The sequence below is a fragment of the Salarias fasciatus genome, chromosome 10, assembly GCF_902148845.1.
Source record: "Salarias fasciatus chromosome 10, fSalaFa1.1, whole genome shotgun sequence".
Lineage (NCBI taxonomy): Eukaryota > Metazoa > Chordata > Actinopteri > Blenniiformes > Blenniidae > Salarias > Salarias fasciatus.
In genome coordinates, this window is record NC_043754.1 from 16,715,295 (window position 1) to 16,741,518 (window position 26,224).

Consider the following 26,224-nt stretch of genomic DNA (forward strand, 5'->3'; position numbering starts at 1 on the left):
AAAAACGCAGCAGATTGTGCTGTGTGACGACGAGTGGGATGCTAACGTCATTGCTGGCCCGACAGATAACGCTAACCCGGCGTCCCAGCCTGCTACAGCACCCGCCGATACGAACCCAAACCTGGATGTTATTCAAAGACTGGACCTGATGAGCAACGACTTTGCCACAAAACTGGACAGTGTCTTGAAAGCAATCCAGGATGTTAAGAGAGATGTGAGAGACTTTTCTGGTCGCATGGATGAGGCAGAAGAGCGGATCAGCAAAGTCGAGGACGCCATTCACTCGGGGTAAAGCAAGAACGACGAGCTCATTAAACAAGTCGAGCAACTCACATTCAAGGTGGACGATCTTGAAAACCGCTCGAGGAGATCAAATTTCAGGTTGGCTAACCTACCCGAAAAAGCTGAAAATGCTGATGCAATTGCTTTTCTCGACAGATGGCTTCCTGAAGTTCTGGGTCCTGCAGCGTTCCCCTCGCCTCCTGTCATTGAGAGAGCTCACAGGATTCCTTCGGGGACCCCAGGCACCAGATTCCCCCAACCGAGAGTCCTCATCATTAAATTCCTAAACTTCCAGGATAAAGTCAGAGCAATGCGTGCTGCCAGGTCCAAAGGAAAGGTTCTTTACGGCGAGCAAGATTTCTTGTTTTTTCCGGACCTATCTGCAGAATTACTGCGGCGGAGGAGTTGCTTTGACGGGGTGAAACAACAGCTGAGATCCCTGGACGTCCGCTATGGAATGGTGTACCCCGCCAAGCTCCGGGTGACGGTCGACGGACAGACATGCGAGTTCAACTCTCCAATAGATGCTGAAAAATTCATGGAGGAGCTGAAACGTACAGGCGATGTCAGGAAGACCTGAGATGGACGCTTAATGAACACTAAACTTGGAGGCCATGTGAGTAAAAGACACAGGGTAGACACCGAACTATTGAAAGAACTGCCATTTGCTGAGTGTAATGTACCCACCTTGTAATCTTACGTTAATACTATTAATTCCTATTATCTCTGAATCTAAGGTTAAATAGAACATGAGGATTGTGTTCACACATGTATGAAAAAAAAATTAATAAGAGGTGGGTTTTTTTTTTAAATTATTAATACCCATGTTGCCACTCCTGTCTACTCCGTTGCTGGTTGCCTATAAACTACCGTCTTGTACAGGGCCCGTGTTTTGTGAACTGGCCCATTATAACAACTATAAAATAGGCTTAGACGTTCAACATATTATTCTTATGTTCGTGAAATTGCCGAATTGTTGCCGGGAGACTCTTAAGTTTCATGCTTACTTACTTTGTTTTGTCTTCTCCCTTTGGCGCCTTCAGTTTGTAAAGGTGCACGAAGGTCGTAGTTTTGTTGACGGTTCCCCTGATTTTCACTGGATCCGTCTTTATGTATGGTCACTCCCACAGATGAAGGGGAGGCGGGGGTATTAGGAGCTGTATTGTTCAGGATTACAGCAAAGGGGTTTTATCACTCGGGTTTTGGGATTTGGCAGCATTTCGTTATTTGTTTTCTTTTTTTCTTTTTGGGCCTTCTCATATCACTCACGATGCAGTTTTCCTTTATTGTACTTATCAGGATATGTCACTGCAAAGCTACAGGTACCAAGAAACCAAGTTTAAAGCTCGTGTCCGGAGTTTCCGTTCGTTTCCAATGTATGTATCATTTTTCAACAGAGCTTAAATGTGTTAGTCTGGTTCAATACTACAATATAATATTAGCATAAAGCAATATAAAAATTTATTTATGAGCCCTGCCTTCGTCTCATAGGCCCCCATGTTATCCGAAAAAGCGCCGGTCAGCGTCAGCCAATAGATTTCGAGCTTCCGCATTCTCGTGTTATCAATCAAAGTGTGCACGCAGCCAGAGAGCACGGCCGCTCGCCCAGGCAGAGGTGAGTTAGCTACACAGCAGCCGTCCCGCTTACCTTGGATATATCCACTGTCTGCTGAACATTCACCGTAAACAGCTAAACATGTAGGATGCTGTAGGACTCGGAGGCTCTCATTTTCACCCAACGGATAATAGAGTGCACAATTAAAGGGGCGTGGCTTGGTCGCTCATGAAAGCAGAGGGAGGGCGGAACCTCGAGACATTGGATTAAAAAAAAACCTCTCTCTTTCAAAACTCCGGACACGAGCTTTAAGTTACATACTAATATGTGAAACTTAACCATGATGATCCCAACTATAGATCTAAAATGTACTTCTTGGAATGTGAGGGGAATGGTTAAATTAATTAAATTGAAGCAGATTATCACTAGGATTAAACAACTAGATTCCTCGATTGTCTTTATTCAAGAGTCCCACTTACTCAAAGATGATCTACTGAAAGTACGTAGGAGATGGCCAGGTCAAGTGTTCTCCTCCTGCTTCTCATCACACTCGAGAGAAGTCCTGACATTGATACGTAAATCTGTACCATTCCAAGTAAATAATACAATTGCAGATACCGCTGGTTGATATTTGGTGGTACAAGGTACACTTTTACAGGAAGAGATTAACTTAGTTAATGTATTTGCCCCCAATGATGACAATCCTACATTTTTTGAAACTCTATTTCTATTAATTGCTTCCCTCCCGGGTTTGGCGCTGATTGCAGGGGATTTTAATTGCACTATGGACCCAAAACTTGATCGATCCTCGGGTGCAGATACTTCTCACTCCCACAGCAGGAAAAAGCTGAAACATTTCTTAGATGAATTAAATCTCTGTGATCCTTGGAGAGTGCAAAACCCAGCGAAAACAGAGTTTTCATGCTTCTCGTTGTCTCTTAAAACTCTTAAAATCTCGTATAGACTATTTTTTAGTTTCTAGATCCCTGCTGCCCAGTATAACAGGTTGTCAATATGATAGCACTGTTCTGTTGGATCATTCTCCCATTTCATTATTCTATAGCGGTTCCCGATTACTCAGAAGGGACAATAGATGGCGACTGCACCCTAGGTGGGTGCATAACACTGAATTTATAAATTATGTGGGCGAACATACAGATTTATATTTTACTGTTAACACAGATCAGACGTCTGCGACTACCAGGTGGGAGGCTTTTAAAGCATATATCAGAGGTCAGATGATTAGTTTTCCTGGCTCTAAATTTAATAAATTCAAACAAAAAATGAACGATCTGGACATGGAAATTAGAGTTGGAGAGAGAGGTGTGCCTTGATAATTCAGTAGCAACTAAACAAAAATTGTTGGCCCTTAAGGCCGAATATGAAGTACTCTCCACACAGAAAGCTGAAGATAGCCTTTTAAGACTAAAACAGTCTTTTTATGAACAAGGGGAAAAATCCAGTAGGTTGCTTGCCTGGCAAATAAAAAAAAAAAAACTAAATTCAGAAAAGGCTATAAATGCAATAAGAAATGAAAAAGGTTTCATTACAACCGACCCATTGGAAATTAATCAATCATTTGTGTCATTTTACAGTACACTTTACCAATCGATCTATTCAACTGAATCCACTGATCAGAACACTTTTCTCAATGGTTTAGAATTCCCACCATTCCAGAAGAGTCAAAGCTTTGGTTGGATGAACAAATAGACGCTACAAATATCTGTAGTGCTATTTGCAGTTTGAAAAGTGGAAAAGCCGCAGGACCAGACGGACTGCCGATTGATATATATAAATTATATAAAGACAAACTAATAGGCCCGTTAATAGAAATGTACACAGAAGCCTTTGAGTGTGGACACCTCCCCCCTTCACTACAAAGCGCTTTAATTACTCTCATTTTGAAGACAGGGAATCCGCCGACTGAATGTGGCTCTTACAGACCAATTTCTCTTATGAACGCTGATGCAAAAATCATAGCGAAAGCCCTTTCCTTGAGACTCCAGAGAGTCCTTCCATTCATTATACATGCTGACCAAAATGGTTTTGTGAAGAACCGACAAGGTTTTCATAATGTGAGGAGAGTCTTAAATATAATTCATGCTAATGAAGGGTCCACAGACACCGCTATTCTGTCGCTGGACGCAGAAAAAGCGTTCAACAGAATCGAATGGCCATTTATGTTAGATGTACTTCGACGTTTTGGATTTGGGGACTACTTCTGTAAATGGATTGACATTCTGTTTGCTGATTCTACTGCAGAAGTTTGTACAAACTATGTGACATCTCATCCACTTAAACTCTCCCGCGGCACAAGACAGGGCTCACTGCTCTCACCTTTACTTTTTGTATTGGCAATGGAGCCACTGACATTAGCAATAAGATCGCATCCTACTATATGTGGCATTAACACAGGGGGCTTGGAACATCGAGCTGCGCTATTTGCAGATGACAATATAGTGTTTCTTTCAGATTTGAGAAAATCAATACCATCCCTTTTAGGTTTTTTTAAGTGAATTTGGTAGCTTCTCCGGGTTTAAAGTGAATAAAGAGAAATCTTCAATTATGCTCCTAAACGAGAGTAAGAGAAGAAAACCAATAGTACCCCACCCCTTTATAAATGCAACCAGTGGTTTTAAGCATCTGGGTATTAACATAACCCCGAAGATAGAAGACATCAGTTCTACCAACTATGAGCCCATATTAATTTCAATATCTGAAGACATCAAAAGATGGATGACCCTACCACTATCCTTACTGGGTAGGATACGTGCAATTAAAATGTCAATCTTGCCTAGGCTCCTGTATTTCTTCCAATCGATCCCATTAGCTCCTTTACCCTCATTCTTTTCAAAAGTTAGAAAGCTGTTTTTGAGTTTTATATGGAACAATAAGAAACCAAGGCTTAGGCTATCCCTTCTCTACTTGCCATATGACAGGGGTGGTTTACAACTGCCCAATATTCAGTGGTATTATTGGGCTGCCCAGCTGAGGGCCGCCATGTTCTGGTTTCATGAGGGAATAGATTTACCCTGGATACAAGTGGAGCGTCTGTCCTCAGGGGAATTGACACTATATAGCTTCTTGTATTCTGCTCCCTTAAAAATTTTGTTGAAAAAAACAACCAATCCCTTTGTGAAAAATACGATTGTGGTCTGGTATGAAGTACACAAATATTTAGAGGATTTACCAGTACTATCTTCTTTTTCACCGATTTGGGGCAATGAACATTTTAGCCCTGTCAATAAAGATTTGGGATTTTAAAATTGGTTAAGTAAGGGTATAACAAAGATTCTAGACTTATATAAGGACAACTCTTTGCTATCGTTTGACGATGTGAAAACTAGATTTGATATCCCAAACAAACACTTCTTTAAATACCTGCAGATCAGAAGCTTTATTTTGTCTCGTCTAAATAATTCATTTCAGCAACCTCCATTATCCATGCTGGAATCATTCTCCATACAGAATTGCTTCAGGAAGGGGCAGGTTGCTCAACTATACAAAATTTTGGTTAATAACAGCAAGGATAACTCTGACAGAAAAAGACATGAATGGTCACTAGATTTCAATGAAGAAATTTCTCCAGAAGAATGGAGTACAATATGCTCTCGGGCTCAATCTGAGACCATTAACACCCGACTACGTTTGATACAATACAAGTGGATAATGAGACTCTACACTACTCCTGCAAAATTGAACAGATTTAACCCTAGCATTCCAGACCTTTGCTTTAAATGCAGTGAATCTCAAGGCACTCATTGTCTGTGGGAGTATGAGATCATTCAAAGTTTTTGGAGTCGGGTGACACAGTATATCTCACAAATGACTTCTTCCTGGATTCCTCTATCTGCTAAATGGTGTGTTTTGGGTATCCATCCTATTAATTGCTCCCTATCATCTAATGAAATAAAGATGGTAAGTTTATGTCTACTACAGGCTAGACGTTCAATCGCTCTGTGCTGGAAAAATGTTAATGGTCCTACTCTCAACTTTTGGCTGAGAAATTTAGTTTGAAGTCTGGCTTTAGAAAGACTCACCTATACTATCAGGAAGAAGACCTCTGAATTTAAAGACATCTGGGAAAGATTTTTAAGTTTTGTCAAGCACGGTGATATAGAAGATGCTTTGTAAGTGTTATTTTGTGGATGTAAAGTGATGTGAATCTTTGACGTACCATGGGATAAAAGAAAAGATCTTGTGTTGTATGCTGCCATTTTAGATTGGGAAAGTTTAGATATTTTACTTTATTTGATCTTTGTTGACTGCCATTCTGATTGTAACATTTTTTTTCTTTCGTTCATTTTAAATCTGTTGAAAATTCAATAAAAAAATGGAAAAAAATGCACAGTAAACTAATAGCTCAACAGGTGAGGCTGAGGATCACTGAACAGTAAGTCGTACGTTCGAAACCCGTGTTTCACCCGTCTGTAATGAAATGCTGAAATGATTGAAAGAATATGCCTGAACCTCAGACTGCCAGCCCAGTGGTTAGAGTGTGGTCAATTTAATTTATAATTTTCTGCACTTTTGCTGCTGTACTGCTCAGTTTAACTAAAACCAACTCTGCATTGGAGGTCGGCACAACATCAGATTCGGACCTCCATATGACGTCCAAAAAAGACGTAATAAAAACTCTCATTCTGCACCTACAGCAGACCTGATGTAGAGGTCAAAAAATTACGTTAATTATACGTTATTTCAACGTCACATTGCGCAGTGGGACAGCAGAGCTGTACTCAACATCTCTGACTATTGAAGGGAAAACAAATGTTATATGTAAGTGAAAGAAGGAGAATGAGCAACTGAAAGAACAACTTAAATAAAACTACGTGTGAGAAACTTCTCATTCATTTGTCCATCTGCACTCATAATCTGAGCCTGCATGGTCTCTGGATTTTCACATTCATCACGTGCAGCGCTGTTGAGATCCCTCAGTGATGCATGAGTCATTCCTCGGTTTCCACATGGTAATTAGTCCAGAGGCTTTCTGAAAAATTAAAATAGCTTCTGCAGACTACAGAAAAAAAGGGAACAAAAATACTTTTTCTGATACTATAATGGCAACTTTATGTTACATATGACAAATGGCCCATTGTGCTCGTATAGTCATGGCTGCTGCTTCAAAGTGATTTTTTTCAGTTTACGTTTAGCTGTTAATACACTTGTAACTGGCTATTTGATGGGAATTGTTTGATGGTTGATGACCTGCTTTGTCATCAACCATGACAAATGGTTGATGATGGTGTTTGCTTTTCTCCATCAATGTTTGAGAGACTCAACCACCAAACTGTGAGAAACACCTGGCAAAATAATGCACTTTTCCTGTAATGTCTGCAAATTGCTCATATAAGTTAATCATCAGTGTGTGCAAAGTGATTCTGAATGAATGTTCATTGCAGTTTTTTTAATGGCCAAGGCTTTGAGGCTGTTTGTAAAGTTGCTGTAAGTTTAAAGATTCTGTGGAGAAGATTCTGTGAATATAATAAAGTGCTACTTAGCCTTTGAAGTTGTGCCTGATCCACACTGCGGGCGATGTGCTCTGTCCTCACCTTCATTTGAATGCAGACTTAGATGCCTTTTTGTGCAGTTCTCCTCAGACGTGCATGAGATTTCTCTGGATATTCCATTTTTATGTGAATTTGTGACCCTAAATGGCCGTGCTGCCACCTCAATCCAAACCTTCAGAGGAAATGTTGGAGGGAATATTTGAGGCGAATCAGAGAAAATGCTGCTGCAAATCATCCCTCCATGCCGGATTGTTATCTTCTCCACTTACCTCCAGGGTTATAGGTTAATGGGGCGGCTGTGGTTAGGTGGGGAGAGCAGTCATCTCTCAATCGGGAGGTTGTTAGTTCGATTTCTGTCTCTGCATGTCAAAGTGTCTTTGGGCAAGACACTGAACTCTGAATTGCCCCCAGTGTAAGGATTGAGTGTCTTGCATGGCAGCCGCCTCCACCGGTGTGTGATAAAAGTGTCACGCCGGGCTAATGCTGGCTCCGTTACGTGTCCAGTACGGAATTACCACAGCACTGTCACACACACTGCCTGTTTAATGACTACGGCTTGGCTGTGGTGTCCGTTCCGCAGCTGGAACGCATCCAGTGTGAGTCCGGTGTGAAGTGCTTTGCGATCCCTGCAGGTTGAAAAGTGCTATATAAGTGCAGTCCATTTACCTCTGCTGCTGCTGCAGAGGGATTCTGCTGTGTTGTCAAGCCAGAAAGGAGATTTTGTCTTGCCTTGTCTTTTCTCGTCTCGTCTCGTAACGCCTCACCATGCTTTGCCTTGCCTTGCCTTGCCTTGCCTTGCTTCCCCAGGCATTGTGTTCCGCTCCCTCCGCCTGCAGTCCAAAACGTTGAATTAACGTTTTTCATCAACTGACATTATTTCAACTAAATTTCAACGTTTAAGGTCGGTTGAATGCCAGCTGGGTCATTATGACGTCAAAAAAAGGTCCAATAATGGCATCTGAATCTTGGACCTATTTTGTACGTAATGCTGACATCTCGATTTGGTCCTTCACAGATGTCCAGATCAGGTACAAATGTAAACGTCAGGATTACATCTAAATGGGGTCCAATAATGACGTCTGAATCTTGGATCTATTTTGTACATTCTGCTGATGTCTAGATTTGGTCTTTGGACGACGTCCAAATCCTGAACATCATTATGACGTCAAAAAAAGGTCCAATAATGACGTCTGAATCTTGAATCCATTTTGTACGTTCTGCGGACGTCTAGATATGGTCTTTGACTGACAAACCCAATAATGACCTGATCTGCACGTCTTCCTGACGTCAGATGTTTGGTGGGAAGCTCCGACCCTCGTCCATCTCACTTGCAGGGGTTTTTTAAATCCTAAATGAGGAAAGCCTGTTTCATTGTGCTGTTGTGAAATTGATTTGCTGTGGAATATTGAAAAAAATTGTTGGTGTGTAAAGGAACAGTGTTAGCAGATTTTCAAATTCCACATGGACTTCTTAAGTTGCTGCTCTGTAGTTACGGAACAAACTACACATTAGACAAGCCTGTTTACTGTCCATGTTTAAAACTAGTCTTAAGTAAAAACCTGTTTTTATTTGTTGACTTTTCACCCTGAGTTTGCTGCAGTCCTTATTTATACCGTTTTATTGTTTTAGTGTTCACATTTTAGGGCTTTACATTTTAATGACTGTTTACGTGCAAATCTTTGTTTCATCTGTAGATGAAAGCTTCTGAAGATTGATCAATATCTCCGACTCCGTTCAGGCCACATGTATCATAGGCTGTTTAGTCATGTTTTCTCCATGCAGTGACAGAAACAGCACTTGAATAGATGTTCATCAAAAAGTTCAACAGACAACACAGCTTTGCAGTATTATCTCTCAGATCTAAATGGACACTGTGGCAGAATACTTTTGCCCTCTTGTCTGTATGTGAGACACTGCAAATACCTGTGCACAGCATGTCTTCCTTAGGAACAGTGGTGAAGTTTTGTAACTCGGCTCACAAATTATTTTTGGCTATCTTTTCAAAAGGACTGGTTAAGGTGACGGTGCAAATGCCAATGCAGCCTTGGGCAAGGCTTTGTTACAGCGGAGAGGCAATTGGACCCTGTGTAACCCTATAGTGGTAGTGCTATTGATAAGCAGTCTGAATATCTATATATAGGGCTATCTAAATCTAGGCTCAATGAGGAGGCTGGTTGTGTAGGCTATCATTAAGTAATATGATACATAGACTCCACTCCACAGAGACTGGCTCTAGGGACATGGAATGTCACCTCGTTGGCGGGGAAGGAGCCTGAGCTTGTGAGGGAGGTTGAGAGGTACCGGCTAGATATAGTCGGGCTCACCTCCACACATAGCCTGGGCTCTGGAACCCAACCTCTCGAGAAGGGCTGGACTATCCACTTTTCTGGCGTTGCCCGCGGTGAGAGGCGGCGGGCTGGTGTGGGTTTGCTTATAGCCCCACAGCTCAGCCGCCATGTGTTGGAGTTCACCCCAGTGAACGAGAGGGTTGCATCCCTGCGCCTTCGGGTCGGGGATAGGTGCCTCACTGTTGTCTCGGCTTACGGGCCGAACAGCAGTGCAGAGTACCCGGCCTTCTTGGAGTCCCTGGGAGGGGTGCTGGACAGTGCTCCGACTGGGGACTCCATTGTTCTACTGGGGGACTTCAACGCCCACGTGGGCAGTGACAGTGAGACCTGGAAGGGGGTGATTGGATCGCACGGCCTCCCCGATCTGAACCCGAGTGGTGTTCTGTTATTGGACTTCTGTGCTAGTCACAGTTTGTCCATAACGAACACCATGTTCGAGCACAGGGGTGTCCATAAGTGCACTTGGCACCAGGACACCCTAGGTCGGAGGTCGATGATCGACTTTGTTGTCGTGTCATCTGACCTCCGGCCGCGTGTTTTGGACACTCGGGTGAAGAGAGGGGCAGAGCTGTCGACCGATCACCACCTGGTGGTGAGTTGGATTCGCTGGCGGAGGAGGAAACCGGACAGACTTGGCAGACCCAAACGTGTTGTGAGGGTCTGCTGGGAACGTCTGGCGGAACCCTCTGTCAGCATGGCTTTCAACTCCCACCTCCGGGAGAGCTTCTCTCATGTCCCGAGGGAGGCTGGGGACATTGAGTCCGAGTGGACCATGTTCTCCACCTCCATTGTCGAAGCAGCTGCTCGGAGCTGTAGTCGTAAGGTCTCCGGTGCCTGTCGTGGCGGCAACCCCCGAACCCGGTGGTGGACACCGGAAGTAAGGGCTGCCGTCAAGCTGAAGAAGGAGTCCTATCGAGCCTCGCTGGCTCATGGGACACCCGAAGCAGCTGACGAGTACCGGCAGGCCAAGCGAACTGCAGCCCGAGCAGTTGTGGAGGCAAAAACTCGGGTCTGGGAGGAGTTCGGGGAGGCCATGGAGGAGGACTATCAGTCGGCCTCGAAGAAATTCTGGCAAACCGTCCGGCGCCTCAGGAGGGGAAAGTAGGTCTCCGCCAACACTGTTTACAGTGGAGGTGGGGAGCTGCTGACCTCAACTGGGGATATTGTTGGACGGTGGAAGGAATACTTTGAGGACCTCCTCAATCCCATCGCCACGTCTTCCGTGGAGGAAGCAGAGGCTGAGGTCTCAGAGGTGGACTCGTCCATCACCCAAGCTGAAGTCACTGAGGTGGTTGGCAAGCTCCTCGGTGGCAAGGCACCGGGGGTGGACGAGATTCGGCCTGAGTACCTTAAGTCTCTGGATGTGCAGGGACTGTCTTGGTTGACATGTCTCTGCAACATCGCGTGGCGGTCGGGGACGGTGCCTCTGGATTGGCAGACCGGGGTGGTGGTCCCCCTGTTTAAAAAGGGGGACCGGAGGGTGTGCTCCAACTATAGGGGGATTACACTCCTCAGCTTCCCCGGGAAAGTCTGGTCCGCATTGCTGGCAGTAAGTCGGACCTGTTCCCGGTGCATGTTGGACTCCGGCAGGGCTGCCCTTTGTCACCGGTTCTGTTCATAATCTTCATGGACAGAATTTCTAGGTGCAGCCAGGGGCCGGAGGGGGTCCGGTTCGGGAACCACAGGATTTCATCTCTGCTTTTTGCAGATGATGTTGTCCTGTTGGCTTCATCGAACCCGGACCTACAGCATGCACTGGGGCGGTTCGCAGCCGAGTGTGAAGCGGCAGGGATGAGGATCAGCACCTCCAAATCCGAGGCCATGGTCCTCGACCGGAGGAAGGTGGCTTGCCCCCTCCAGGTTGGTGGAGAGACCCTAGCCCAAGTGGAGGAGTTCAAGTATCTTGGGGTCTTGTTCACGAGTGGGGGACGGATGGAGCATGAGATTGACAGGCGGATCGGTGCAGCGGCTGCAGTGATGCAGTCGTTGTATCGGTCCGTCGTGGTGAAGAAGGAGCTGAGCCGAAAGGCGAAGCTCTCGATTTACCGGTCAATCTACGTTCCCACCCTCACCTATGGTCATGAGCTTTGGGTCATGACCGAAAGGACAAGATCCCGGATACAAGCGGCCGAAATGAGCTTCCTCCGTAGGGTGGCTGGGCGCTCCCTTAGAGATAGGGTGAGGAGCTCAGTCACCAGGGAGGAGCTCGGAGTAGAGCCGCTACTCCTCCACATCGAGAGGAACCAGCAGAGGTGGCTCGGACATCTGTTTAGGATGCCTCCTGGATGCCTCCCTGGGGAGGTGTTCCGGGCATGTCCCACTGGGAGGAGACTCCGGGGAAGACCCAGGACACGCTGGAGAGACTATGTCTCTCGGCTGGCCTGGGAACGCCTTGGGATCCTCCCAGAGGAGCTGGAGGAAGTGTCTGGGGACAGGGAAGTCTGGGCATCCCTGCTGAGACTGCTGCCCCTGCGACCCGGCCCCGGATAAGCGGTAGAAAATGGATGGATGGACGGATGGATGGACTCCACTCCAAATGAAGCACAGGGCAACAAATTGAAATTTGAATTGAAATATGTATTCTTCCTCCTTTCTTTTGGTTCTTTTATCAGTAAAATCACGCAAAAATAGAAAACAAAGGTATTACAAATCCCCAAGAAAAACACTGAGATCTCAGGAAACAATAGAAATAAATGTACCCTTGAGTGCACTCATAAAAGTTCTTCTAGACCGGTCATCCCTTATACTTAGTGTCCATTGCACAAACCTTATGGGACCGTTGCAGCGCTGATGAGAGGAGACTCGGACGATGGAACCAGGCACCAGATGAACAGCAGAATCCAACCTCAGGAACAGCTGACCATGGGTCCAGTACAGAGGGGTCGGGTGCCGGGGAACAGGGTTCAGAATACCCCTTAAAAAAAAGAAAAAGTCTTTTGGGCAACATCTACTGGTGGTAGATAGCCAGACTGTTTTTCTTATTCACCTCTTATTCACGAGAGAGATCTTCTCAACCACTGGGTTCTCCCACGTTTCAAACTCTGATACCTTAAGGATTTCTTTTCTCTCTGAGTCAAAATCAGTTAAAACATTTCATTTTGGTTCAGCTCCGTCCAAGTTTTCACAAGTTCTCTGCAGCCCATCCAAGAAGGAGGACCCATGTGAGGAACAAATTATGATGCACTGCCCCACAGTTGTGGACAAGAGAAGTGCACATATCCAGTACACAAACATCATACATTTCAGGAACATCATCAAAGACTAACTATAAACAAAAATACAACTCGAACTATTGCATGGGAGAAAAATTAACAGGGTTACACCAGCAAAGGCTGCACAAAGGTTGCAGTGTTTTCATATTGCTAAGTCTCGAAAGCTTATTTTTCTTCTGGATTTGTTTTTTCTGAGGAAAACTTTAGAAGCATATGAATCAAATATGCTGTATATGTTCAATCTCTGATTTGTTGTGATTTTAAGGAAGGTAGCATACATTTACTGGTGAAATTATTGAGTAAAATTTACAAAGAAAAAAAAAAGTACTGAAAATATGTTAATATGTTACTGATGATCCGAGACCATGGTCCTCGACCGGAAGAGGGTGGCCTGCCCTCTCTAGGTTGGAGGAGAGACTCTGGCCCAAGTGGAGAAGTGTAAGTATCTTGGGGTCTTGTTCACCAGTGAGTGACGGATTGAACGTGAGATTGACAGGCGAATCGGTGCAGCGCCTGCAGTGATGCAGTCATTGTATTGGTCTGTTGTTGTGAAGAAGGAGCTGAGCCGATTTTTCACTCCTTACCCAGTTTTAAAGGCTGAGCATTACATAACCTACTGTGATAACATTAGAAAAGAGGTCACAGGTTTGTGTGGTGCAAGTGCACTGGCCTTGTGCCATACAGCTGGCCTCAAATCCCAAAAATTCATTCACAAAATGACACTCAATACACTGAAATGAGCACTGCTTAACCTCAGTTTGCAATGGAATGAGACCACAAGCAAGGAAGTGAGAGGAAATAATAATTTGATCTGCTAATAATAAAGTATGTAGATCCATTTCCAGCTTTATATATCAAATCTACATCAGACACGTGTCATAGGTAACTTATTTACCTCAGAAAGGGTGGGATTCCTGTGAGGCTGGAGTATGAACTCAAATAACTCAAGAGTCACTTTGATAGACTGTCACACTGCAGGAGGACCAGACTGCTGCCCCCTCATTCGACCATGGGTGAGTGAAATATTATGTTAATCTATGACGGGCTGTACAAGACATAATTCATTCTGGCCCTCTCACACACATGTATTCATCTGCCACATAAATGTACTTTCTCTCTCACACATATACATTTTAGACACATATTCTTTTTGCACATACATATATTCTCCTTTCACACACAGATAAATATATATAATATATATATATATATATATATATATATATATATATATATATATATATATATATATATATATATACTGTATATATATATATACTGTATATATATATATATCTATATAGTCCCTCTTAGACACACATATATTCTCCTTCTGAACAATGATGAATTTGTGATTTTGGTTTTCAGCCTCTCGAGCTTCCGTAGCTACTTGCTGTGCGTTTTGTCAGAATTTTTGATTATTGCATACCTGTCAAAACAATCCTTATACCTCCCTTATTGGGGGAGCTTTCACTCTTACACTTAAAAAGAGTACTTAAAAAACTGTATCTCTCGGCAGATGCAACAAAACTGAACCACAAAACAAACAAACTAACAAACAACAACAATTGCAACATGAACTATTTCAAACATATTTATTTTAATATGCACTGACATGGGCACAATCCTGAGCCATAACTTTTTGGTAATGTGAAAATAATACGCAAATAAGCACAAAGAAAAAAAGAGCAAATTATAATATTATAGTAAATAAAGAATTTAAAAAAAAACTATATTTTTCAAGTTGACATTAGCACAAGGTAGTTTGCTGAATTTGAAAGCACACAATAAGAATAATTCAGAATATAGTTTTTAATTGTCAGCTGGAAATATAGACTTGGGATTAAAGAGTTTTTAAAAGTCCATGCTGTCTTCAACCGGTGGGTAGAACAGATTTGACGTTAAGTCCGTGTTCAGTCGGCACCTCAGTGGATCCACCACAGTTCACTACTCAGGACTTGGGAACAGGCCCGGAACACACTCAAAATGTGTCCTGGTTCACACAAAGTCCACGAGCAAAAACAAAACTTACAGTGCGGCAACCCACCAACCCACCTTCTCTGCCTCACCTTCATTCCCCAAAGACAAAAAAAAAAAAAAAAAAAAACACTCTTCCCTCTCCGTCGAACTAATCAAAACTGTGGCAGACACTACGCCCCCCTCGCCTGACCAATCAAAAAATACAAAAACCTGGCCATGCACTTGACTGACAACCAGGCATACAATTACTAGTGAGTTGTTTTTAAGGTTCTTTCATCAATTTTTTTTTCTTTTTTTTTTTTTTTTCCCTTGTCCTGTTCGGCAGCTGGGGCGTGCAATATTGTATGATTGTAGCCTTTTACTATCCAAAGAGATTTTAATATTAGCAGCAGGTCTCCTCCTGCTGCTGCCTTTATTTAAAGCTGGCATCCGGCATGGCTGCCGGACAGGACCGGGACGGAAATGCTCAGAGAGCAGGGACAGAAAGAGAGAAAGATAAAGAGAGGGAGAACGGAAGGGGGGGGGGGGGGGGGGGGGGTGGGGGGGGGGGGGGGGGTGGGGGGGGTGGGGGGGGGGGGGGGGGCACAACCTATGTACAAAGTCACAATACAAAACAGTGTTGTCGACGCACCACACGCAACCTAGAACAATCCCAAACCCCCAATCTAGACAACACCAAAACAGAGCCGACAACCAACACAGAAAATTACAGAACCATACATACATTTTTTTTTCTTCTTCTTTTTTTCCGAACCATATTAGTGAACAGACCAGGCCACAAAAATAAAAGGAGGTGTAGGGGAGGAAGGAAATGCAAGGACACCACAAACCGTATTTTTTTTTTTTTTTTTTTGAATATAGCTAGTCGTAACTAGTAGTAAACTAGGGGCGTGCATCAAGAGACGTCTGCTACAGATCACCATTAATCTAACCACCACAAGAAGACAAGGTAACCCAGTATGTAAAGAGTGATTAAAGATCAACGTGATCATGTGAATATGATGGTGACAGTGATGGTGATAGTGAGTTGTTTTTAAGGTTCTTTCATCAATTTTTTTTTCTTTTTTTTTTTTTTTGCTGTACATTTTTGTTTTTGACATACAAGAATGGCAATAAGCCCGTATTTGCTAAAGTAGCATTTTCCCTGTATTAAAATATGGCAAAACCGTATCAACTGGGGGGTATGATATTGTCCATGCTTTTCTGAGTGAGGAATATACATATGCCAGTTTTTACTGAAATAACTGGAGTTTGTTTTTTGTATTGAGTAAGTGAAATGTTCAGTTTAATTTGTTCCAGCAAGTTCTGTGACTGTTAAGCTAACTGTTAACATGTCAATGACTTCTTCCATAGACGTTAGCATTAAGCTAGCAGAATTTTTTTGTGTTTATTCACTGTGCCTTAAAGCTGAATTATGCAACTTTTTTACCTCAAAAAATGTTTTTCAGAAAAAATGAAACAAAGCAGAACTGAATGAGACCCTTATCAACCACATGCCCACTTAAGTTTTACACTGATTAGAACTCCTGCAACAGGTTTCTCCAGCAGTCTGCTTGCTGTCTTTGATTTTGTCGCCATCAGCTTTTAACTCACTGCTCCACTATTTTTCTTACAAGTCATATGCCTGTCTGCATGAAGCAGCATGGAAAAGCTGACCTGGTGAATTTGATGAGGTTGTTGCAGTTCTCTGAGCTGCTCCAGAACAGACACAGTCTGGGTCAGACACTAGAAAACACACAGGTCCTGCATTAGGAGGCTAAATATCGCAGTTCCACTGTGCAAATGCTGGACAGACAGCTGTTTGATTTGCGTGCATCATATAAGTTATTCAGAAATGAGTAACAGTACAAAAAACTCATAAACAGGCTGAACTCACCTCTGTCTGTGGTCCGTGGCAGCGGAACGTTGCTGTCTGGTGAAAGACTGGGACTCCCAGTTCACCGTATTGTCGTTTTGTCGAGACAACGTGGAAAAATAAGTCGACTTCTCGAAAAACCACTGAAATTAACTCGTTATCACGGCAAAGCGGAGGAAATAAAAAAAAAAAAAGTATTTAACCATGTCCTTGTAGGGCTTCCGTACTTTTTTCTTCTTCTTCTTCTTCTTGGAGCGAGCTGGCGCACTTCCGTTGTGGATTGAATTTGCAGCATTTTTCTCTTGCAAGTGTTTTCTGTGTTTGCAGCGGTTTTTTGTCTTGCAGCGTTTTTTTTTTTTCTTGCAAGTGTTTTTTTTCTTGCGAGTGTTTTTTTTTCTTGCAAGTGTTTTTTTTTCTTGCATGTGTTTTCAGTGATTGCAGCATTTTTCTCTTGCAGGTGTTTTCTGTGTTTGCGGCGTTTTTTTTCTCTTGCAGCATTTTTTTCTTGCAGCGTTTCTTTCTTGCATGTGTTTTCTGTGTTTGCAGCGCGTTTGCACCTGTCGGCCACCGTAGAATATAGCCTAATCCTGGACATTATAATATCCTGCACCCGCCCTTTCAGAAATTCAGCGACACTTTATCATCCATTCACTCTGCTAAAACATATTGTACGTATTATATCATACTGCATCATATATTGCATATTGTATTGTATATATTGTATATTATATATACATATATATATATATATATATATATATATATATATATATTAGGGGTGGGACGAGACACAAATTTCACGGGACGAGATGTCTCGCGAGATTGAGTCCACGAGATCGAGACGACACGAGACCGGGGCGGGGGGGGGGGGGGGGGGGGGGGGGCAGCGCGGTACTCACATGCAGCGTCGGAACATGGCGTGTCGGGTCGGAGTGCCCCTTGTACGGCCACGTTGCCCTCCGCTCTACACTGCGCCCGAGGCGGCCGCCTAGTTCCCCTATTCCCATTCAAACCGCGGCGCACAGACGACGCCATGACTGCATTTGCACTTCATGCCACTAGGTGCGCTGTTTGCATGTTCAACCTTATTTTACACAGACACCACAGAGTAGGGTTGCCAACTCCCAGAGATTGAAATAAGGAACGCCTCTCGCGGGCAGCTGAAAAAAACTGGGTTTTTGGGGGGTGAAAAACGCATATATAACAGCATTTTGCCACAGTTATACCTATTACAGACTATAAAAACACATTAGGCTACTGCATTACACCTACAGTAACTCATGATCAGCTTGATCAGTTTGTATTCGAGGCCTACAGTGAGACAGTTATCATTCCAGTATCATCATCATGATGGACAGCAGCTCTCAGCCACTGCACTGGACGGCAGAGCAGCTCAGCAGCTCCTTCAGAGGAGACTGAGACCCTCAGAGCAGGAAGGAGCTACCACAGGCCTCTCATCCCCACCGCTGTCAGACTGTACAGTTCTACTGTGTAGAATATGAGCAATAATCCTGGACATTATAATATCCTGCACCCCCCCCCCTTAAGAAATTCAGCAACACTTTATCATCCATTCACTCTGCTGTATCCATTCACTCTGCTAAAACATATTGTACATATTATATATTGTACTGTATAGTTATATATTGCATCATATATTGCATATTGTATATATTGCATGTAATATATATATCCTGTTATATTTTTAAGACTCAGGTTGTACATACAGTCAGATCGTCATTGTCTTTAGCTTCTATTGTCAATCCTAGTATGATTTTCACTGTAACTTGTGAATTATTGCACCATTCATTACTTTTGCACCCTGCTGTGTGTTCTATGAGCCGATACACCTGTACATGTCTCCACTGTGAGATTAATGAAGTCTTCTATTCCTATTCTATTCTATATTTATTGCTAAATGTGCAAAATAACATCAAACAGCTGCTGTCTCTTCTGGATTTTAACATGTTCTTTTTTTTATTTTCAACTAAAAAAGTGCAAAATCAAAACTGAAAAACTTTCTGAACAAAAAAACCAACAAGGTTCCGTTTCTAAACTGAAAACACACCACAGTCTGCAGCAGCAGACACACATCAATGAACTAAACATGATGTATCCGATATGGAAACGGCACAAACTGACATGTCTCTGGAAGCCATGCTGCTGCTTTAATGTTTTGATTTCCTTCCTCCCATGCCTCTGTGACCAAACTGACTATTGCCCAATGAGCTGCCGTGGCCTCCTGGGAACGGTCTTTTTTTGACCAATGAGATAAGAGTGATTCTGTGTTGTCGAGCCATCTCTGTCAGCTCATTGGTCACAGAACGTCAGAGAGCCGGTGAACAATTTACCGTAAGTTTTAAAAAAAAAGCGCATGTTCCATTGCTCACGTTTTGACTCTCATAAAAATACGGAACAAAGTGCGTTCCTTTTCAGCTCAATACGGAACGCACACTTTTACATCCAAATACGGAACAATTCCGTTTTTCAAGGAACGGTTGGCAACTCTACCACAGAGGAAGAAGGGCGCCGCAGCCGCTGCAGCCTCTCTCTGCATGTTGTTAGAAACAGAGTGTGAGCCGGTAAGACGTGGTAAAATGTTCATTGATGCGATGCACCGTTTTTTCAATAAAAGAGAAGAACTGAACGATCGTTTCCGCACATTTTCTTTACGTCGTATCAATTAAACTGTATCACAAGTAGTTTGTGGACTCAAAAGACCAAGATTCCTTGCAGATAGAACATGCGCAGAACAGTATTTCATGTCCTTTTCGACCGGATTTTTAAATATGAATATGAGCATATTCAGGGGTTTGCACGTGTTTATATGGCTGTGCGCCTTGTAATGTATCATTCCGTCAATATTCCAGTTAATAAAGAGTTTTTGCCTTGATATAAACGTACTTAATCTCGCGGCATTCGATCTCGCGGGATCTCGCGGCATTGCGATCTCGCGGGATCTCGTGACACGAGATCTCGTCCCATCCCTAATATATATATATATATATATATATATATATATATATATATATATATATATATATATATATATATATATATATATATATATATCCTGTTACATTTTTAAGATTCAGGTTGTACATACAGTTAAATCTTCATTGTCTTTAGCTTCTATTGTCCATCCTAGTATGATTTGCACTATAACTTGTTAATTATTGCACCATTCATTACTTTTGCACCCCGCTGTGGGTTCTATGAGCCTATACACCTGTAAATTTCTCCACTGTGAGATTAATAAAGTCTTCTATTCCTATTCTATTCTATATTTATTGCTAAATGTGCAAAATAACAAACAGCTGCTGTCTCTTCTGGATTTTAACATGTTCTTTTTTTTTAATTTTCAACTAAAAAAGTGCAAAATCAAAACTGAAAAACCTTCTAAACAAAAAAACCAACAAGGTTCCGTTTCTAAACTGAAAACACTCCACAGTCTGCAGTAGCAGACACAAATCAATGAACTAAACATGATATATCCGATATGGAAACGGCACAAACTTACGTGTCTCTGGAAGCCATGCTGCGCGCTGCTGTAATGTTTTGATTTACTTCTTCCCATGCGGTCTGATGAAACTGACTACTGGCCAATGAGCTGCCGTAGCCTGCTAGGAAAGGCCTTTTTTTGACCAATCAGATAACAGTGATTCTGTGTTGTCGAGCCATCTCTGTCAGCTCATTGGTCACAGAACGTCAGAGAGCCGTAAGTTTTCAAAAAAAAGCGCATGTTCCATTGCTCACGTTTTGACTCTCACAAAAATACGGAACAAAGTGCGTTCCTTTTCAGCTCAATACGGAATGCACACTTTTACATCCAAATACGGAACGATTCCGTTTTTCAAGGAACGGTTGGCAACTCTAGCGTTAGCTGCTTGTAGTGCTGAAGCCATTTGGAAGTTGCCACATCTGAAGAGTTTCTCACTTTCCACCATGCTGTGAGTCCAGACTGGAGGAGATGAACCTATATACATATATTTTATTTGTACATATGATACATATGTGCAAGGAGAGTATATGTGTGTGTAAGTGTGACGATAAATGCATGTGAAACAGTGGCGTAGCTGGGATTTATTCCACATGGGTTTTCATGCCGAGAGATGCGCGGGGGGGGGGGGGGGGGGGGGGGGGGGGGGGGGGAGTGTCGGTGCGCCCCTGTACAGCCACGGCGCCCCCCACACTGTGCCCTAGACGGCCGCGTAGTTCGCCTATGCCTGCAACCGGCCCTGCTTTGATGCAAGCCGGGTAGTAGTGGGGCCCCATTAGGCACGTTCCCGATGCTGATATCCGCCAAACCGGTGAGTACACGGAAAGGGCCCCATACGGGGGATTTTCGACATGCTGTCATTGCAGCGTCTAGTGTAGCGCCTTTAATTTGTCATTGAAATTGACTGATGTCAGCCGTCCCTCTGGGCCCCCTTCAGCAAGCTCGGGGCCCTATGTGTAGCGGCGCCTCTGGCCGGAGAGAAGGCAGCTGCTGCGTTCACTCTGCCTCGGATTTAAAGGTGTAATACAACATTTTGATTTCCGGGTGGATCACCTAAATAATTGGTGGGTCTGTTTGTCAATCATTCTGACGAGCTGCTTTCGTAAGGCGGTTCTCCGTGCTTGCGCCCAATCAGCTTCTCCCTTTTGCGCATGCGCATTCAGAGTGTTTATGTAGCCGGTGAGCTTCTGAGCTCGTACTTACCGATGGCGAGTCTGACATAATGAAACTGTAACTGTTTCGGAAAAAAAAGCTTTATTTATGAGCGAGGCGGATCGCAGAAACTGTACAGAGCCGTGCACGCCGGAGAAGAGGAGATCGCGCTCGTACACTTCCGCGTTTTCTGGGAGAAGCAGGAGAGCCGGGCGGATGGTCTGGCGCATGCGCGTTGTTCAAAAAGTGAGTAACAGACGGGGGCTTCGTCTTTTCGAGAAAATGTTGTATTATACCTTTAAACAAACAAAAAACAAACACAAAAATCGTCGGCAGTGTGGTGGCGGGACAGGATTTCACCACAAGAGGGCCCGTGGGTTTTCATAACCCACCAACCCTACGTAAATTACGCCTGTGGTGTGAAAGGACAATATATGAATGTGCAAAAAGAATGTATGTGTGTTTAAAATGAGAACATATGCATGTGAGAGAGAAAATATATATATGTGAGAGGTGAATATATGTGTGTGAGAGGGCTAGAATAATTTCTGTCTTGTACGGCCCCTCATATTTATCACTAATTTTCTGATCAATATGTGAATGTTATCTGCATTCATGCATACAAATGTTAACTCATGAAGTCATGTAGTGTTTGTTTCTCATTGTAGGAACTGTGCATTTTCATCATATATGTATATTATTAGTAGTCTTTCGTTTATGCTTGGTTTCCTGTGATGGAGGAAACATTCTGGTTGTCCCCTTGGACGGCAGCCATTGGGTGAATATGAAAGTTATTTTGGAAGAGCTTCATTCAAGGGGACACAACCTCACCGTGATCAGGGCCTCCAACAGCTGGTACATTCCAGAAGAGTCTCCTCTCTACACCTCCATTTCAGTTGAAATGGACGAGAGCGTGGAGGACACCGTTGAAGTGTATCTAGATGAACAGCTGAGGGTAAGTAAATGTTTCCATGTGCAATGGGAACAACGTGGGTCATGCAGTCACTGATATGTTATGACCTTGTTTAGGCGCAGAGAGAAGGAGCTTCATTCTGGACTTTTCTCAAACTCACCACGCATTGGATGTCCACGTTCTCTAATTTTCAAGAAATGTGGGCTGAAGTCTTCTTTAAAATTGTTGAAGATCAGAAAGTGCTCCAAAGCATTTTAGATTCAAAATATGAATTGATTCTCACTGATCCAGCTATAGCAGTGGGGTTGTACCTCGCTAAATTCCTTAAACTGCCTGTCGTGCTCAATGTGCGATGGGTTACAAGCAGAGAGGGCCACTTTGCTTTAGCCCCGTCTCCACTCTCCTACATCCCAGTGCCAGGATCGGGCTTAACGGACAAAATGAATTTCATCCAGAGGGTCAAGAACTTTCTTTTCTCCAGCATCGACCTATTCCAGCAGAAATTCATGGTGGAGCCCTGCTATTTCGCTGTCCGAGAGAAGTATTTTGAGGGCAGATTTGACACTATCTCGCTCCTTCAGGAAGCAGACATTTGGCTGTTCAGGTCAGACTTTGTGTTTGATTACCCTCGACCCACAATGCCGAATGTCGTTTACATCGGAGGATTCCAGTGCAAACCAGCCCAGCCACTGCCAGCGGACCTGGAGGAGTTTGTTCAGAGCGCCGGAGAGCACGGAGTGATCATGATGACTCTGGGAACTTTTGTCAACGCTTTGCCCGCAGATCTCACAGATGAAGTCGCCAGAGTGTTTGCCAAGTTACCTCAGAAGGTAAACCCTTTTCCTGCTGTGGTTTGGATAAAGAGTTTTTTTTTCTTTTTCAAAGAGAGTAAACACAAGTTATTATGGTTCAGAGAAGCATCTAAGCCCAGGATCCACAATAGGCGCACCACCTCTTTGTGGACCCAGGGAAAAAAACAAAAACACAGCATGCCACTCTCTTTTTTTTTTTTTTTTTTTTTTTTTTTTTTTGCACGCCACTCTCACTGAATGACGCGAAGTGAGACTGACCGAGAGAGCGAGCGAGCGAGAGAGAGAGAGAGAGAGAGAGAGAGAGAGAGAGAGAGAGAGAGAGAGAGATTGTGTCCGAATGTCCCCACTATGCCCTAAACCCTCAATCACTATGTAGTGCTGGACTCCATAGTGGACTTTATAGTGCCCTGAATCCTTTGGCAATTTGGACACACAGCTCCCTACTTTTTCCCTCAGCGCTGATCACATGACCCTGCCATTCTACCATTTTGCTGGAGATTCGCAATGCATTATGGGTAATATTGAGCCGTCTCGGGACCAATGATGCTCACTACTTTTCGAGATGCTTTGTGGAAATTTCTAGTGCCGTTCTTTTTTGCTATCTGGACATTCGGACAGCCCAACAAATGGTGTCTTCACTACGTAGTGCCCTGTATAGGGAATAGTGTGGACATTCAGACACAGCCACAGAGTGTGTGACTGTGTGCGTGCTCCCGCATGCGTTATGGGATGTCATTCCCATGAAAACGATGTGTTAGTTGGCTGATAGCTACGCAAACCAGCAGTCACACACCTGCTTTCTGATATAGTTTAACTGCTGCTATGGAATAACAAATGCACGGAAACGATTGTTCAGTCCTTCTCCTATAGTGAAAAACGGTGCATCATATCATAGAACATGTCACAACTTCTTCTGGTGCCGTCTTGCCGTCTGACACACTTTTTTCTAACATGCAGAGAGAGGCTGCGCTTCACAGGCCCCTTATGTTACTGAGTAATACTAAGTAGAAAAGAATATCAGTGTGATACTGAAAATAAATGTTTTTGAACTCCTGATTATTACAGTACAGTACACCAAGCCTCAAACTACATGAAAACATAAAAAAAAAAATTAAAAAAAAAAAAAAGTCCAAATTTTTTCTCAATTTTTCTTAATTCTGGAAGGCAGATTTGACTCTTTGATTCTGTGCTCAGATTGTTCCATAAATAGGTCCCATTTACAGAAATCCTGCTTTCCATTAATTTGGTATTAAATCTTAATTTTTTGAAATTCTCTTTTTCATTTAAGTTATACTGACTTTCTTTATTTGCACATCTTTTCTGGATATTGACAGGTACATTTTCTGTTTGAACTTCATACATAGTTTATAGGATACTGAAATCTACTGTCATGAAATTGTACTCGTTGTACTTGAATTGAATTGGATTGTTGGCAGTAGTGGCCGGTGGAGCGGGGCACAGGTGGTGGGAGAGCTTGTTTCGTTCGCCTACCGTCAGTGGCGGGCGGTGCTGCGTTGATTCACTTCCGCATTGGCGGAAGCGCTCGTTTCCATACCCGCGCATTCCAGGCAGACAGTGTTGAAGAAACCAGTTTATTAAAAATAATCGTTGCCTACCTGTCTTGTTGTTTGGAATGCGCCTTGAATGCGCGGGTGTGGAAACGAGCGCTCCCGTCAATGTGGAAGTGAATTAACACTGCACCGTCCGCGGCTGGTAGTGTGGGCAGACAAAACAAGCTCTCCCACCGCCTGCGCCCCGCGCCACGGGCCGCTACTGATTGTTGGATCTTTATTTGTTTCTGCTGATTTTCCTTGTGGCTTTTTCTCTGTAGAATGAAGACTTTTTTTTTTTGCTCTGTGATTTGAACAGGTGATATGGAGACACAAAGGAGCGACTCCCTCTACCCTGGGAAATAACACCCTTATCGTGGACTGGATGCCCCAGAAAGACCTCCTGGGCCACCCGCAGATCAAGCTGTTCGTTGCTCACGGAGGAACCAACGGCGTCCAGGAGGCCATCTACCACGGCGTCCCGGTGCTCGGCATACCCTTGTTCTTCGACCAGTACGACAACCTCCTGCGCCTGCAGGACAGGGGAGCCGCCAAGATTCTTGAGCTGTCAGACCTCAATGCGGACACTTTTGAGCAAGGCATCCAGGAATTGCTCCACACAGACAGCTACCGCATGAGCATGCAGCGCATGTCTCGTCTGCACAGGGACCAGCCTTTGGCCCCCATGGACCAGGCCGTCTTCTGGGTAGAATACGTCATGCGTCACAAAGGGGCTCCTCATTTGCGTACCGAGGCCTACAGGATGCCCTGGTACTCATATTACTCTTTAGACGTGCTGCTCCTCATTCTGACTGTGCTGACTGCGCTGATTGTTTCTATTCTCGGTGTGTTTAGATTTTTGTGCTGCAGAAGAAGAAAGAAGTCAAAAGCCAAACAAAACTGATGAGGGTAGAATAGTTCAGAAAGATAAAAAGCAGTTGCATTTACTTAGGGCATATTATGTCATTTCTGTCTCTTTGTTGTCTCTGTTCCCTTTTTTTAAGGTTTCCAAATGTTTGGTGTAATATTTCTTGATGAATTGAGTTCACTCTTTGATAGTGATCTTTTGAAGTGGCATGATTTAATGAATCCAGATCAATAAGGGAGATCACTGTGAGGCATTGATTATCATCTTTGAAATATCACTCATGTCATTCACTTGGAAACTTGCATTCTGTTCATGTTTTGTATAAAATAAATTCATATTTGACTGAATTATGTCCACACTATCAAAATAGTTGACCCAACTATTCAGACGCTCCATAAAATGCAAATGACATTTTATGGATGCCTCGGCCCCTGGGTGTGAAATATATGGCCTGCAGGTTAGATCCTGACTGGCAGAGGGTCTTTTCCATCCCACAGGTTGACCCAAAGTGTACAAACAAAAACAAAAGGAAAAATATTTTCTCAAATAAAGTGACATGCTGTTTATCTTAAAGATTTATTCTTCTACCATGAATCTGTAATGAAAATGTAATAAAATTTCATTATACTGTATTTGGACTATTTAACTCTGCCAGGAGATTTATGTTTTCCAGTCTGTTCATGTGATG

At 43.4% G+C, this 26,224-nt stretch overlaps 1 protein-coding gene across 1 annotated transcript; it reads left to right on the forward strand.

The window, feature by feature from the left end:
• The first annotated feature begins 235 nt into the window (after window positions 1-235).
• Window positions 236-25,572, forward strand: LOC115395730 (UDP-glucuronosyltransferase 2C1-like). The gene is made up of 6 exons (XM_030101369.1): window positions 236-288; window positions 439-524; window positions 669-836; window positions 22,101-22,348; window positions 22,423-23,136; window positions 24,988-25,572. Exons 1-6 carry the CDS (start codon window positions 236-238, stop codon window positions 25,570-25,572), a joined length of 1,854 nt encoding a protein of 617 aa, XP_029957229.1.
• Window positions 25,573-26,224: the final 652 nt, after the last annotated feature.